We start from the raw sequence: 14,892 nt of genomic DNA on the forward strand, positions 1-14,892 counted from the left end.
ATGCAGCAGCCCACTGCTCACCGATTTTACAAAGCTGTGTCTAGTTTTATATCGCACGTGAACTTGTTGAAGCATTCCGTATCAAAGCAAACAGCAGTGACTGTGCAAGTGCACCCTCGCTTACCATTTATAATAATGACAGTGCATTTATATGTATGTGAGGTCAGACACTTGTGTGGCTACCTTCTCGGCTCTGATTTTCATGCTGTTCCTGTGCGTGCACGGTCCAGGCCTCCTCACCCTCTTCATACTTCGTGTTATGTTCGCTCGCATCCGCAGTTAATTAACCGTTGTAAGTTGCGCTTGTCCCGTCTCTCTTGATGTGCTTTTTTGGCGCTATGTCTTTTTACTAAAATATGCGCCAACTCACCCACCAGCTAGTACTACTAAGCGCAAGCTGACCGACAAAAGGAAGTTTAATCGGGTGTAAATAGAGGCCGCCACACGAAAGTCTGAGTAAGCCAGGTAACAAGTGTGTTGTAGAAAACCGGCTCTAAGCGCCGTCTTCAGTTGGCGGCGTAAATCGGCGTCTTGAATCATCATATTCTTCGCCGCCGCGGTCGCTGAGTGGTTATGGCGCTCCGCGGTCGGCCCGAAAGAAGCGGGTTCGATCCCGGCCGCGGTGGTCGAATTTCGATGGAGGCGAAATTCTAGAGGCCCGTGTAGTGGGCGATGTCAGTGCTCGTTAAAGAACCCCAGGTGGTCGAAATTTCCGGAGTCCTTCACTACGGCGTCTCTCATAGCCTGAGTCGCTTTGGGACGTTAAACCCCCATAAACCATAAAACCATATTCTATAGCCCGCGCTATAGATTATCCCTTTCAGACTCTATCACACTATAGCCTCGAGCACGCGGTTCTTCTCGGATTGTGCTGCAGCTAACAGCAATTTCTTTTTTACAAACCAATTCTGCACACCTTCGTTAGCAACAAGTGAATCTTCACAGCCGAGGTAACGGCCGCAATGAATATTTCTGATAACAGGGAGCTTGGTAGCCCAGCCCTCGACGGCAGAGAGTTCTGTCACCATTAACACTATAATTTTTATTCCCAATTTCTACCATGATAAAGCTCTTCGAAAAATATGTGAACCCCTTATCTCTCCCAAAAACTTCAGATTACAGGGTGTATCAATGCTACATCTTCCAGCCACTGCAACACTTTCTACGAACAGCATTCCAAACGAAGAAAATGTGTTAGCATTTAGGTTCTGTGCAGTGGTGTCTACGATGATGGTCTTAGGTTCTGCTTGAGATTTTCTCTCCAAAGCTCCGGTTGGAACTGATGCCATTGCTTTTGTATCGCGTGCGTAAGTGTCCACCATCTAGAAAGTTCGAACACCTTCCATTGGATTATCATATGAGGTTTTGCTTATCTCACGTCTAAAATTTTGGGCGTCGTTAGGAATTTTCGGGAATGGGCCAACTTCAAAATTTTGGAGGTCCTCAAATGTTCAACTTTAAAGGTGGCCTATGATTGGTCCACTGGTGGTCGCGCGGAGTTGGTGTCATCACGATCCTCTCAATCGCATTCATGGATCCAGGGAGTCCTCATACCCCTACTGGTGCTGTGGTGCAGCAGTGAAGAAATGCGCCCCTGCACCGCCAGGTGGCTGCTTCAAACACAGCCACCAGTGGGGCTCGTGCGATCCGCGTTGCTCTTCCCGCACGCCCGCGAAGTTCATGCGCACCGGTACAGTGTGAAAATGGCAACTGCATTGTATCTCGAACCGGTGGGCAGTTTGCTCGCAATCCGGTGGGCAGGTTGCCACCTTCCACAGCAGTCAGGTTGTGATGACGTCACAAGGTCGTGTGACCTCTCTCAACCATTCCGGGCGTTTCGTGGGAAATTTCCAATTTCGTGATGCTGTCTGATTCGTGAATTAGTGTCACATAGAATTGGGTTTCATCAATCAGAGAATTTCGTTACGGGGAAGCCGGACGACCCCCAAAATTTTGGAAAGGCATTCGAATATTCTAGATAGTGATCACTTATGCACGCCTTATAAAAGCAATAGAAGCAGTTTCAACAGGAAAAATTTTGTGAGACGACAGCCTAAGTGCTACCGGATCAAAATAACTGTTAGCGTTTTGAGTTGCAAACTTGACTGTCTTTCTTGAGGCCTGCATAAAATCGTTAGGCGGAAAAATACTTTTCCTTTCCGAGGCCCTTACACCTGAAATTATTAGGTGCTCGGTTATATTAAAGGGTCTGCGAAACACCGCTTTAACGGATGCCGCTTACACTTGAGATGGATTCTTTGTCACACAGATGCTGACTCAAAAATAATTACGAGAATCGATGCATAGGAACGGGGGTTATTCAATGAAGAAATTTCAATATACAAGCAAACAAAATTCTGCCCTCAACTCAATTTTCGCGCAGCTTCCCATTCCCATTTCACTCTCCCAATGACGATACTTCATGCGACCAATGAAAACAGCCTATCTGAGCACGTGGCGGAAGTTCGCGTCACGTTATAAAGGCTCTCGCCCGCCATGTATTGCTGAGCCCCGTCTGGCTACGCATGGCTTCTGGACACCAAACAAAGTGTCTAATTATCACGAAATAGTAGGGCGTTAGAGTAAAAAGACACGCATTCGCATGCTTTAGGTAACGGTGACCATTACTGTACCTCACAGTACCGATCATGGAGCAGCAATAAACTAGGATGGAACCTAGCACTGAGCAAAGAGCCTTTGCTAGATAGCATCGATCACAGCTCTTCGCTATAAAATTTCTCTCTCTCCTGTGCTTTGGTACTTGTTAATGGTGATGATTTGATTGGCGCAAGAGCAGTTTAGTTAAAGGGTGTCAGGGCAGGCCTGTTTTGTCTACGTGAAGTCGGTTGAAAGATCCGACTTTCTCTAAGCAGTTCACCTGGCCACTACGGTAGTGTAAATTCCCAGGCTAGAGTGAACCTTGCATACCTCGGGAAAATGGTGGGCACCCAGCGCTACTAGGGATTAAACCACGCGCTTCTCCCATATCAGGCACTTGCTCGAACCACTGGGCGACCTCTGTTCGGCAAGACTGAGACACAACAAATTTCTGTGACGCTCCATCCTTTCTTACAAGGCTTCCACGAAAGTGTTTTCATAGTCACTCAGTCACTCCGCGCTCTGTGGGCCTCGCTGTTAACTGGTGGGCGCGCTTGGCAAACAAGCCTATTTTCATTATTTCTGATGCGTTGGCCGCTTAGCGAAAGTCTGCCAGTGTTTGCAATGCACATGCCTGTTTTAGTAGCTATCCTGACCAAAAACATGCTAGCCTCACGACTAAAAATTAAGTATTTTTTCTCGTACATACCCTGCCCAGCTAGTAAGTTGATAGCATATGGGTATGCGCCATCCCCGACAATGGTGATCATTTGGGTCTCCTTCCTGCCACCCTGGGCGCTTTGTAATGGGCCCTTTGTGATAAAGCCAAGTCCCCATCCACGCGGCAGGCCTGGTGCGTATGAGCTTGGCCGTACACTTTTCAATTTGCAGGGTTTCTTAGCTGTCACTGCCATATGCTGCTGGGCCAAACCCGTTGACAGCCTTTCAGGATAAGGTGGAAAGGCGTGCAGGCCCAGGCAGCATTCTAATTATTCAGAGGTTAAGTGTGGTCGAATATATGTCTCGGTCTTCTGTAAGGCTCTTAAACTGCGTGCAGCGCTTCTCTGGATAATCTGCTGATCTGCCGAGAACGGCGCTTGCTTGCGGAGTCAGCTTATTGGCAGTTATTCAAGGATTTTTCGGGTACACCATGCTTCGCCAAATAAATCTCTCTTGTAGCACAAAAGAACTGCCAGAACGGGTTCACCTACACTCTGGGTATCCTGACGCCGCATGACCACAACAACACAATATTAATTTCCGGCTACGCAGCAATTCTCTAGTAGCAGTGCCGCAGGGCAAACCATCTATACATTCACGGATGCCGAGCACAGGAAGACTGGCCACAACTGCGTATGCAAAGCTTTCATCGCAAGTGCTCTAATCTCAGCGCTGTGCCAACCTGGCTCCACTGAGTGCAGAAGGACATGGTTCACATGTTAACGAAAAACCAGCGCCAATCTCTGAACTCCAGAAAAAGGAGACACAGGCATCGGCTGAAGTGACAGCTTTTTCTGGCGCTCCGTGTTCCGCGATAGCTATGCGTCTCAGAAGTAGTAAGCAGTGCAGTATTATGCGCTAGTATGCTGTCTATTATGCATTGTGGTCGAGGTAACAGATTAGCGGTGTGGATACCTGGTTGTGAAAAGGATAAGATAAAGCCCCTTCTTTTTGCGAGGGCTCTGTAGTAGATATCTCTCCGTCTTTATTTGGGACGCACAAACAATAGTTACCTGGCTTATACAGTTTCGTCCATTTGTATTATTTGTAGGCTCTGGCGGACGATACTCCGTGGTCGACACGTTATGTCTTGCGGACCAGGAGCTCCCGACAGTAAACGACGCCCTTCGAAGGTTGATGGAGAGATTTCTAAGCTGTCCGCTCAGAACAGACGTGGGCCCAGTGCTCCAGTTCCCGTGGAGCAAAAGAACGAATCTTACACGATGCAAGGTACCGAGGAGGCAGCCAAAACTCCATCGTCCATTAAGAGACCTCGCAAGTCGTCAATGAGTACTGCCGACAACCGCCGTCCACGCTCATTAGGCGGCAGTTCCACCAGCAGCCGTCTGAAAGGCGTGACCATCAAAGTGGAAACAACGGGGCCATCCTCAGACGATCCCGCTTCGAAGACGGGAAAACCAAGCGACGCAGACGGTCCTAAAGCACGGTCTCTTCAAGCAGTCCCGAAGACTCAATCATGGCAGCAAGCCCGAAACAAAGGTTCATCTCCAAAGCACTCGCGTCAAAAAACCATCCGAGGGGCCTCCGGCATGGGTGGGGCTCCCGTGCGCGAAGCGGCAAAGCAGCAGGACGTGCTTGCCTCGGTGGCCAGCACCCAACCTCCTGGCCCTCCTGCCACGACGTCTGCCAAAGAAGGCGCGGCCGAGACTAGCATGGCTTACCCGCCGAACGCAGACGCCCCACCAGGTGACCTGGCAGCCGCCGGCTTGGTTGCAGAAATTGCACCTGCCGCGAAACCGGCATCTCGTGCCAAGGTTACCAAGGTGATACCAAGGAGGAGCACCATGCTTAGTCCCAATTGGCTTGGCCTTAAAACCTTCGATTTGGCCGACGTCGTAAGTTGCCACTTTCAACATTTCATGTAGCCATCTCTTCATGAATCTTGGCATGGCAGGAACTGAGTTGCGTCTGTTTTTATATACGGGCAGCTTCCTGACGCAGCTGTCGTGAAACAGATTATGTGGTCGCCCACTCACGCCAACGCTAGCTTTCTGTCATTTCTGAGTAGGATGGTTTAAGTTATACACTATCGAATAGGAGCTTTGCTTGCTGCAGGAGACAATTCGCAATATGCTGTTTCGTTTTAGGGTCGGGAAATAAAATGAAACGTAAATACAAAAAAATCAGGAGCCTTCCTGGCCGCATGCTTAAAGAATTAAATGCTACGCATTTAGATGCATGCAGATGCTATGCATTTAAATTGTCTCCTATGGCGTCAACAATAAATATAGAATGTTCTTTCAATTTTCCGCCAAAAACTAAGGTTGGAATCAGTTCCATTGCCCTTGCATGGTATGCAAGAGTCGCCACTTTCTAAAATGCTCGTGTGCCTCCTTTTGTATTATCACTAATTCGACTTATTTTACCACCTTCTTCTACCTACTAACCGGCACTAATACACATAATTCATTTTCGGGGTGGGCCAACTTCAAATCTTGGGGGTCCATACATCGTTAGCTTTCTTAGAGATCTATCATCGCTCCACCGGTGGTGACGCGATGCTGATGACGCCACGAGCCTCTCAATCGTATTCATATATCGCTTCAATCCTCATACGAATACAGACGCTGTGGTGGCGATGCGCTACTTCCGCGCCAGGTGGCCGTTTCAAACGGAGCCACCGGTAGGGGCTTGTGAGCTTGGGGCCGCCGCGCCATGATGGGCGAGTTTCAATCGCATCAACTACCGCAATTGTGCACAGCTTGCTCGCAATACGGCGGCCAGGTTGTAACCTACCACTGTCGTTACTATCTGGTGACGTGACAATGTCACTTGACTTACCACGACTAGACAGTCGAACAGTTTTTGTGGGACAACAAACTACACTCTCTCGCATTTAAATTGTCAGCAGCGCAACGTTTCACTACGATATCAAATACATGCCTTTTGACAACAAAACATGTGGGTTTCCTCTGCCGCAGATGTTACGCGTAAAAGTGATACTCTGCTATAAACACAGTGAAAGTAAAAATACCACTCATATGATCGGCCAAAGCCAACAAATTGGGTTTGGTCCTGCACAAGCAGCGTCATGTCCTCGCGCTTCACAGAGTAAAACATTTCCTTCAACACAAGCAGGGCATTCGAACCCTGGGTTGGGCGGATAAGGACTCTTGCATCTTCATGCCATAATTAAGTAATTATACGCAGATTAATGCAAAGCTCTTCTTCCTTTTCAGGTGAAAAGTCCTCGGGAGACCTTCACCAGCGGCGCCGCCCTGCTCCTCAACAACGAGATTGTCATGAGCCTCGCTGTTATAGGGACCATACTTTTTGTTCTCGTCGTCCTGTTCTTGCTAATGCCCGTGAAGGCCCCGAAAGTAAAGGACAGCTACTGCGAGACAGACGACTGTCTTTCACACGCAACCCTCCTTACTGAGACGCGAGACACAAAGTACGACCCCTGCCATGACTTCAGCGCCCATGTCTGCTTCAACTGGTCACCGCAGAAACGAAATAAAGAAATTAGAGATTTTGACACCTCCGCCATGGAAGACATGGTCTACTCGTGGCTCCTGGACATGAGAACAACCCTGCAGGAAGGATCCAAAGCGTTTCCCGTGGCCAATAGGGCGCTGGCCATGCTGGATTCCTGCATGAGTAACTCATCTACGTACGGAACAAACTTGAAGGCTTTCCGGCAATTTCTCAACAATCGCAGCCTACCTTGGCCAAATCCGCCGCAACAAGATGTTGACGCACTTGGCGTGCTCATCAATCTGGCCTACAATTGGCAGGCCGCCTTCCTGTTAGAGGTGCGAGCGTCCTTGGTGCGGAAAGGCGCACACAAAGGCAGGAGGAGCATTATTTTGACGCCGGCTCCTTTGATCACCCGCTACCATCAACAGCACCGCGCTGTGATAAGAGACGGAAAGGACGCCTACTTCAAGTACTGGATGGACTTCTACACAGCCCTCTTCGGCGACACCAAAACAGCCAGCAAAGAACGGGCGCTTCAGACAGCCGACATAGAGAGCGACATTTTTGTGACTATCAAAGAAGCGTTACAGGCTTCGCCAAGGCACTCGGCTGTGTTCCCGATAGCCGAGTTCGAAGTGTTCACGGTCGACATAAGCTCCAGCCGATGGTTCCAGCTGCTGAAGAACGTTACCGCCATGAACCCCGAACTGACAGAGCAAGACGTTGTTGTGACGACCAATGTATATTTCCTGCAAACAGTCTGCAACCTGTTCAAGAAGTACACCAACGCTCAGATCTTGGATTTCGTGGGGTGGCAATTTGTCCAAAACTACGCGCCAGTGTCTGATAGCGGCCTTCTGGTGGCACGTTACGGCGACCGCAGGGCAGCCAGAATCTTGCGATTTGCATTCTGCGGAAACCACATTGAGGTACCCTACAGAATTCTCCTTCTAACGCTGCGTTTTGCGTCCCGGCTAATGAAGACAGACAAGGAACTGGTCGACGCTGGCTTCGGCCACCTCGTGTCGACGGCTGTGGGCTTAGTGAACGATTCTACCTGGTTGGACTCGGAGAGCAGAGCCTTAGCCATTGATAAACTTCGCGCTGCCAGTTTGCGACTGTGGCCTCCCGCCGAATTGCTAAAGGAGAGAAACCTCGAGGTCTTATTTCGGGCGTTTCCAGAAAAACAAGTGTCTTTTGGTGAATACTTCATCAAATCTTACCTGAGCATTCGAACGATCAGCAGGACGCCGGAGTTCGACACAGTGCGTCAGATGCCGGAGAACTATGGCTTGCCTTATTTCGAGTACGACTATGTAGACAATGCGGTAGGTGTCGCAATCGGCGCGGTGGCCCGCCCACTATTCTACAGCCAAGGCACTCCGGCCATGTTCTATGGCGGGTTTGGCTTCTCCGTTGCCTTAGAATTGGTCAAGGCGCTCGACCAGGAGGGACTCCAATGGCACCCTGACGGACGGCTGGTCGACTCGTTCCTTAGCGAGCGCTCGCAGGCCGCATTCAAAGCCAAAAACAGGTGCCTTAACAAAAGCGAGTTAGACGGCGGCAAGAGCATGTTTCCTGAGGTACCGGCGCTGCAGATAGCCTACTCCGCTTTCATAGACGCAGCAAGTGAACCCGGGAGCCAAACGCAGATAAGCGCCGAGCTCACCGAAGAAAAGGTGTTTTTTATGACCATCTGCTACATGACCTGTGCCCGAAAGGACGTCAAGAACCCCTTCGCGGCTGACTGCAACAAAATTGTGCGCAATTCTGCTGCTTTTGCGAAGGCCTTCCGCTGCCCAGAAGGCTCTAGAATGAACCCAGCATATAAGTGCGCTCTTTTCGAGTGATACGAGAGCTTTGTGATGTGAGAATGCTTGGAGTTTGACAAAGTTACTATGAGCTTGAATTTTTACGCATACTGACGACCATTGACTAGAATGTGTCCACTCACTGTTTTTAGCCCAACGCAAGATCTGTTTTGTAATCCAAAAAGAAGCAGTGAGAAATTTAGAACACATAAGTTATTTCTTCCCCTTTTTTGTTTATTTCACTTTAGACTCATCACAGGTGGTGGTGTCTCTTATTTGTTTGCATAGTTTTACTATAGCTTTGCGCTCAGGTATCAAGTCGTGGCAGATTTAATGTTTCGCAATAGTCCCCATCAGAACTGAACTAAAAAAATTATCTACCCTGCTTAAGCGAGGGAGGCTAGGCGACTGCTTAGCTTATGTACGTGTTCTTATTTTGGTCTTGCAATTGTGCCATTTCTCAACGAAAATTTTAATCTGCTCATGCAGTTATTGCGGCCAAGGCCAAGATGCAAATTATTCTTGCGAAAAATTCTTCGTTACAGCTGTGCAATAGCAAGCAGCCACGCTAAGATTTGCCGGTACTTACTGTGAACGGCTGCGTCCTGTGCATTTATAAGGAGTGTGCACCCTCAGTGTGATGTGGTTCGTTCTTTAGCAAGTCGCTCTTATTTGAATGATATTTGGTGCGAAAAACTGCTAGAGGAACTATTGAACTTGTGTTGGCTTTCTCCTCTGAGTGTGGACGTGAGGCACTCATAATTATGTACATTATCTGTGAGCTCCGAATCTGGGCAATCATCTCATTACAATTTTTGTGCATCAATGTATTGTGCTCAGTGAAGGCTGTCATGTTGTTCGCGATACCATTTTGACCTATCGATATTCTGTGCGCCTCCACAAAATGGGCATTCAAATTTTGTATTCGAAATAAGTGATTTTGTTGATCTAGTATAAAATTTTGATGTTTTACCGCATTCTTTTATTTCCACTTATCCCTTAATAAGTGGCCACTCATGGTTTTCCGTCGCGGTACTAAATGAAATTGAAAAGGAATGAAACGTATTCAGTACGATGAACTAATTGTAGTGCAGCACGGTGTTCATTGGAACTAATGTCACCTGCATGCTGAAGTCTAGAGTGGCCTGTTTAAAGTGCATTGTATGGACCCAGCCAAGTGCATGTAGTGCGTTCCAAACGTCTTCTATCACGCTCTAATGAATTTACTTATCACAGCATGGGACAGAGGAGAGAACAACGAATATTCAGTTTGCGCAAATTGAACCTTGAATGCTACAGCAGAGCTGTGAAGAACTCCACTACATTGCAATGACTACAAATTGCTTTTATATTGCTTTCTTGTCGTTTCACGCAATATTATTCAGTTTGACTATTTAAAATTGCATTACAGATATTTTTGTATGATTTTGTACAACCGCTAGTTGTGCTGATTTTTTCATGCGTAACGCCCTATTATAGATTTGTTGTTTCTGTGAGCAGCAATATATGCAGAACGTTTATTTACAAGTGCCAAATATTGCGTTTTTTTATCTTTTGCTATTACAGAAGGCACAATTTATTAATAATTTTGTTCTAAGATTTGCATTGTATCTGTACCGCTGTGGACTGTATAAAGACAGAGGCCTTGTCAGGCACCACGAGCCTTTAGCTTCTGTCCCTGCATCAGGCGCTGTGTTTCGTCTGATGCTGAAATAACAGAATTTAAGAATATATAATGTATGCAAAATAAAATGCGGATTTTCGCACAAATGCAGTGATGGCGGCGATGGACGGAATTGGCGAACTCTATATTTTGGAGTCAGTCATTTAAAAAAACGTTTGGTGGGGAATAGAAGGGCACGCGTTTTGTAACAATTATCAACACTTGAAAATGTAGAGTTTCAAAAAGTGGTCTTTTTTTTATGCATGACCATAACGACGCAGTTGTGCTAGCGCCAGTGTTGTACATCTGGAAGATGTTAATGTGGCTGTAAATAACGCGGTGCGAATTATTTCAGAATACGTAAAAGAATCTTAACTTTCAAAATAATTTTACTTGGTATATTACTTCACTAAATAATTAAAAGCTGACTAATAACTTTTTTTTTCCTTTGGTTAGCAGCCACAGGCGTCTGGCTTGCAAGCGAATTTTCTCATTGTTAATTTTCTTTGTTTCTTTAAATAGAACGACTTGCCAACCTGCGCCAATGGCAGAGTTAAAACTTCACTGGCAGTTTATAAAGCCGTTTATAAAGCCGTTTATAAAGCTTTCGAACTTCCGTCACATAGTTTAGTTTTCCGATCTGTTGCCATGCCTCGCCCGGGTCAATATAACGCAAGCATGTGGTCTTATCATCTTTTTTAGCATGTGGATTGTTTCGACACTTGGCTGTATTCGCCTCACGTGCTGACACGATAACGCGCCTGTATTAGATGGGATATACTTTACGCGCAAAGGAAAAAAAGTGGCAGGAAGATGAGTTGCTCAAAAGCACCAGCTTTCTCCGGATTCCAGATCGCATTAATAGCTCCCTTAAAGCACTGCTGTCTGGAAATGAGAATGTTTAAGTTTTACCGCACGGCTCACACGAGAAAACACAGAAAACAGAGCGCACTATTGGCTGGCTTTCTATAGTGAATAGAAACAAAAGAAAGCTCAAGAGCGACCATTCAGGTGAAGGTGCCCAAGACTGCACATTTGCCGCTCATAAATGAGAGACGCGCGCTGCTCTGTGTCTCATTTGAAACTTACAGCACTTTAGAGAGAGATGTGAAGACCTGAGACACAAAGAAACAGCCGACGAAGGGTGTTCCATGGCCGCTTTGAATAGAGCAACGTTCTTCGATTCAACACAAGGTAGTTCCTTTGCAGCATAATAACTTAGCCGCCAGAAATAAAGATAATTCCTCGTCAGCGACGCTGCGACGCCAACCACGACACCAAACATTATAAATACGCCGCTACAGCGAGCCCGTTAATGCCAGTACATCCGGAGGCGCCCATTCTTAAACGCAGGCAGACACGCGCAAGTCGGAAAGAAACGAATCGCAGTGTATGAACCTCCACGCCCACAGGTGCGTCGGCTTGCGTGTCAAGTCGCATGTTCGCGGTGTCTTTGCATCCGGTTCGGCCGAAGCGGCGCCGCTTATCGACGCGAGATCTGCGTGGGGACAACACACCGCAGCGAGCAGACGACAGAGAAGAGGCGAGACCCGCGGCGTCTGCTGCCCGTAGGCGATGGCTAAGACAACGCCGCAAGGGGGCGTTTCTGCGGTGGTGACGCGTCAAAGACGTCGTTAATATGCTCGTCTTCGCCTTGCGATAGCGGGCGTAGTCCGCGCCGAAAACTCATTAGGCGAGAGTGGACAGGCGCCAAGTGCCGCCCCCGTGTTTATTTGAGTTGTAACTGCGCTTCTTGCGGTGGCTTCTACGGCATGGACGTCTAGACTTCTTTCTTGTTGACTGGTAAATCTGTTACGCCGGTCCGTCACCACAGGCAGCTAGGCAACACACACTTCGAGTTCAGTACGGACAAAGGAGCGTGTGGGTGTGCTGGTGACCGTTCCATTTGTGTTGGACGACTGCTTGTGGACCACTGTACGGTATGAGCAACCCAGACTGCAACAATCCCGAGTCCTGGAATGAGCACCTGACTAATCCCAGGTCTGAAAGCCTGCTCTGACTTGGCCTACGCCAGCCTTAAGCGGAGCACACATCGACGCCTAAGCAAAATTTGTGCTGTCTCCCGATTGTGGTGAAACAACGGTTAATGTCACCAAGCTCCACTCTTATATGCATTTTTTCAGTGTTGTTAGAACTCGTGATTCCTGGTACCAAAGTGTCAGATGCTCACTTACATTCTGTATTCGAATAAGGGATAAAAAAATGTGACTACTGGTCCCTACATTCTGTCTCTAATTTCGTGCCAACAATTCTCCATTCCTCTAGAAATCTTCCCCAGCGCAGATGCCTCACCAGTTCTCCTTCTATTATAAACTCCTCAAGCACCGGGAAGGCAAAGAAAAGGTTGCATTGGACGGACGGGTACTGTTCATTGTGGCACAGCACAGGACACACAAAGAAACACCCAACACGAAAGCCTCAAAAACAATTACCAAAAATTTATTTCGTGAATAGAAGAGCATTTAAAGTTGCTGCACTCTTCTAGCAAGAAATTGTTGGTTTAAGTGTATGTCGTGTTGAAAGTTCCTCTCCTTGACTTCGTCTGTTCGCACTTCCTCGCTACGCCGTTCTTGGAAAATAAGCCATGCCCAGTGTAAAATTTTTCATTTGGGCCATAGTCTGAACGTGAACGCGGTGATGCCCGTGTGCCTAATAATAATAATTGGTTTTTGGGGAAAGGAAATGGCGCAGTATCTCACTCACTGTATCGTTGGACACCTGAACCGCGCCGTAAGGGAAGGGATAAAGGAGGGTGTGAGAGAAGAAAGGAAGAGAGGTGCCGTAGTGGAGGGCTCTGGAATAATTTCGACCACCTGGGGATCTTAAGCGTGCACTGACATTGCACAGCACACACGCCTTAGCGTTTTGCCTCCATAAAAATGCAGTCGCCGCGGTCGGGTTTCTTTCCTGGAGAAGGAAACATCATGTAATGGTTGTACCCAAATTTCATTCTCTTCTTCTCCCATCATGATTGGATCTTACTAAGAAAAGAAGCGCCAACAGAGACAAGACGTAAGAAGTGACAAGCGCTTGATTGGATCTAGCCGGGAATGTAAAGCTAGACATGGAAATCGGACCGCGTCAGTGCTTCCCCATTTAAATATGGTTTGGTTTGGCTTTATGCGGCTCAACGTCCAATGAGAGACGCCGTAGTGAAGAGCTCCGGAAATTGTGACCACGTGGGCTTCTTTAACGTGAACTGACACCGCATAGTACGCGGGCCCTTTTTCCTGTCGTTGAAACATACCAGGTTTTCAGGGAAGAATTTAAATAATTTTTAAAAATTAGACTTTTGGGGGCAACCAGTGTAAGGGGCCGCCACAAAGCCGATGAAAGTAAGCTGGCTGGTTAACTACTTTCTAATAATTAACTTTTAAATATCGCAGCAAGGCAGATCGTTGGTATTGGAGATTTGTAGCCGGTCGTTAGTAACAGCCATATCAGTTTTTAGAATTTCTAAAACTCGATTACCCTCGGCGCTGGGGCTCGACAAATTTTGAGTACATTGTGCCGGAATGTATGCGCTTTCGAAGAGCATGCAAGCAAAGCAACCTTTCTCTAACACGTAACTAGTAAAAAAAGTTTTGTTGAGCCACAGCGCCAACGGTAATCGCGTTTTCGAAATTCTAAATACTGATATGGCTATTACTAACGACCGGCTACAAATCTCTAATTGCAACTAGCGCCCAACTCTACTAGTCAAAAAGATAATTATTAAAAATTAGTTAAACAGCTTACTACTTGTGGAGTTCGCTGACCTTTCCGCGAACTCGTTGATCTCGTGTTCGCAAGAAAGGCCGCTCCAGTGGGGTCGGGAGTCCCCAACAAAGGGGCCCGTCCCGTCCCTGCCTCCCCTTCGTGCGACGGACGTCCTCGTTTGCGCCGCGCCGTCACGGGGATGACCCGCCGGGAAAAACGCTAACCATATACAGCTGTCAACATGTGTGCGTCGTCAAGGGGTGACGAGACTTCGGCGATGCGGGAGAGATACAGCTGGGGACCGAGTGCTGGGTGACCAGGAAACGGATTATTCCCTTAACGACTGTGTTCTCTTTGTTGCTGTCAACAACCTGAGTCATCGCCTCGTCGGCACGTGTTTCTAGCATCTGTGGTGCCGTGGGGAAACACAACTGGCGCAGTCGACACAGGATCTCAACTGGCGCAGTCGACACAGGATCGCAGCTGGCGCAGTCGACACAGGATCGCAACTTCTTTCTACTCAAGGCATTGGACGGAAGGTGAGAAGAACAAGTCGGTGGACAAGTTGTTTGTCCTAAAGGAGAATACGTGAAGCTGCGTCGAAAGACGACGTCGAGAGCTTCAGGATCACGGGTTGAGTTCGAGAGGACGTCGGAGGCTCAAGTCAGCGAGGAGCTGAAGGAGCCGGGCAACGACAAGCCATCGAGGGTTCGAGTCAGCGAACTGCTGAAAAGAACCAGGCGTCCACCTCGAAAGGGTTCGAGTCAGCGAGCTGCTGAAAAGTAACCAGGCGACCAAGTGAAGCGAGGTCCGAAGCGATGAGCTGCTGAGGGACCAGGATCAACTCGTGGGCGTCTACCTTCCCGGGAGCCCGCTGTCATCACGCTGAGATCGACAGTGCTGCGGTCGACGGAGCATCGAAAGAGGTAGGACACCTTC

At 47.9% G+C, this 14,892-nt stretch overlaps 1 protein-coding gene across 1 annotated transcript; it reads left to right on the plus strand.

Annotated features, from left to right (window-relative positions):
- Positions 1-4,362: 4,362 nt before the first annotated feature.
- On the plus strand, positions 4,363-8,609 carry LOC144097904 (endothelin-converting enzyme 2-like). The gene is made up of 2 exons (XM_077630508.1): positions 4,363-5,174; positions 6,519-8,609. Exons 1-2 carry the CDS (start codon positions 4,404-4,406, stop codon positions 8,607-8,609), a joined length of 2,862 nt encoding a protein of 953 aa, XP_077486634.1. The 5' UTR covers positions 4,363-4,403.
- Positions 8,610-14,892: the final 6,283 nt, after the last annotated feature.

The sequence above is a fragment of the Amblyomma americanum genome, chromosome 7 (assembly GCF_052857255.1).
Source record: "Amblyomma americanum isolate KBUSLIRL-KWMA chromosome 7, ASM5285725v1, whole genome shotgun sequence".
NCBI classification, from domain to species: domain Eukaryota; kingdom Metazoa; phylum Arthropoda; class Arachnida; order Ixodida; family Ixodidae; genus Amblyomma; species Amblyomma americanum.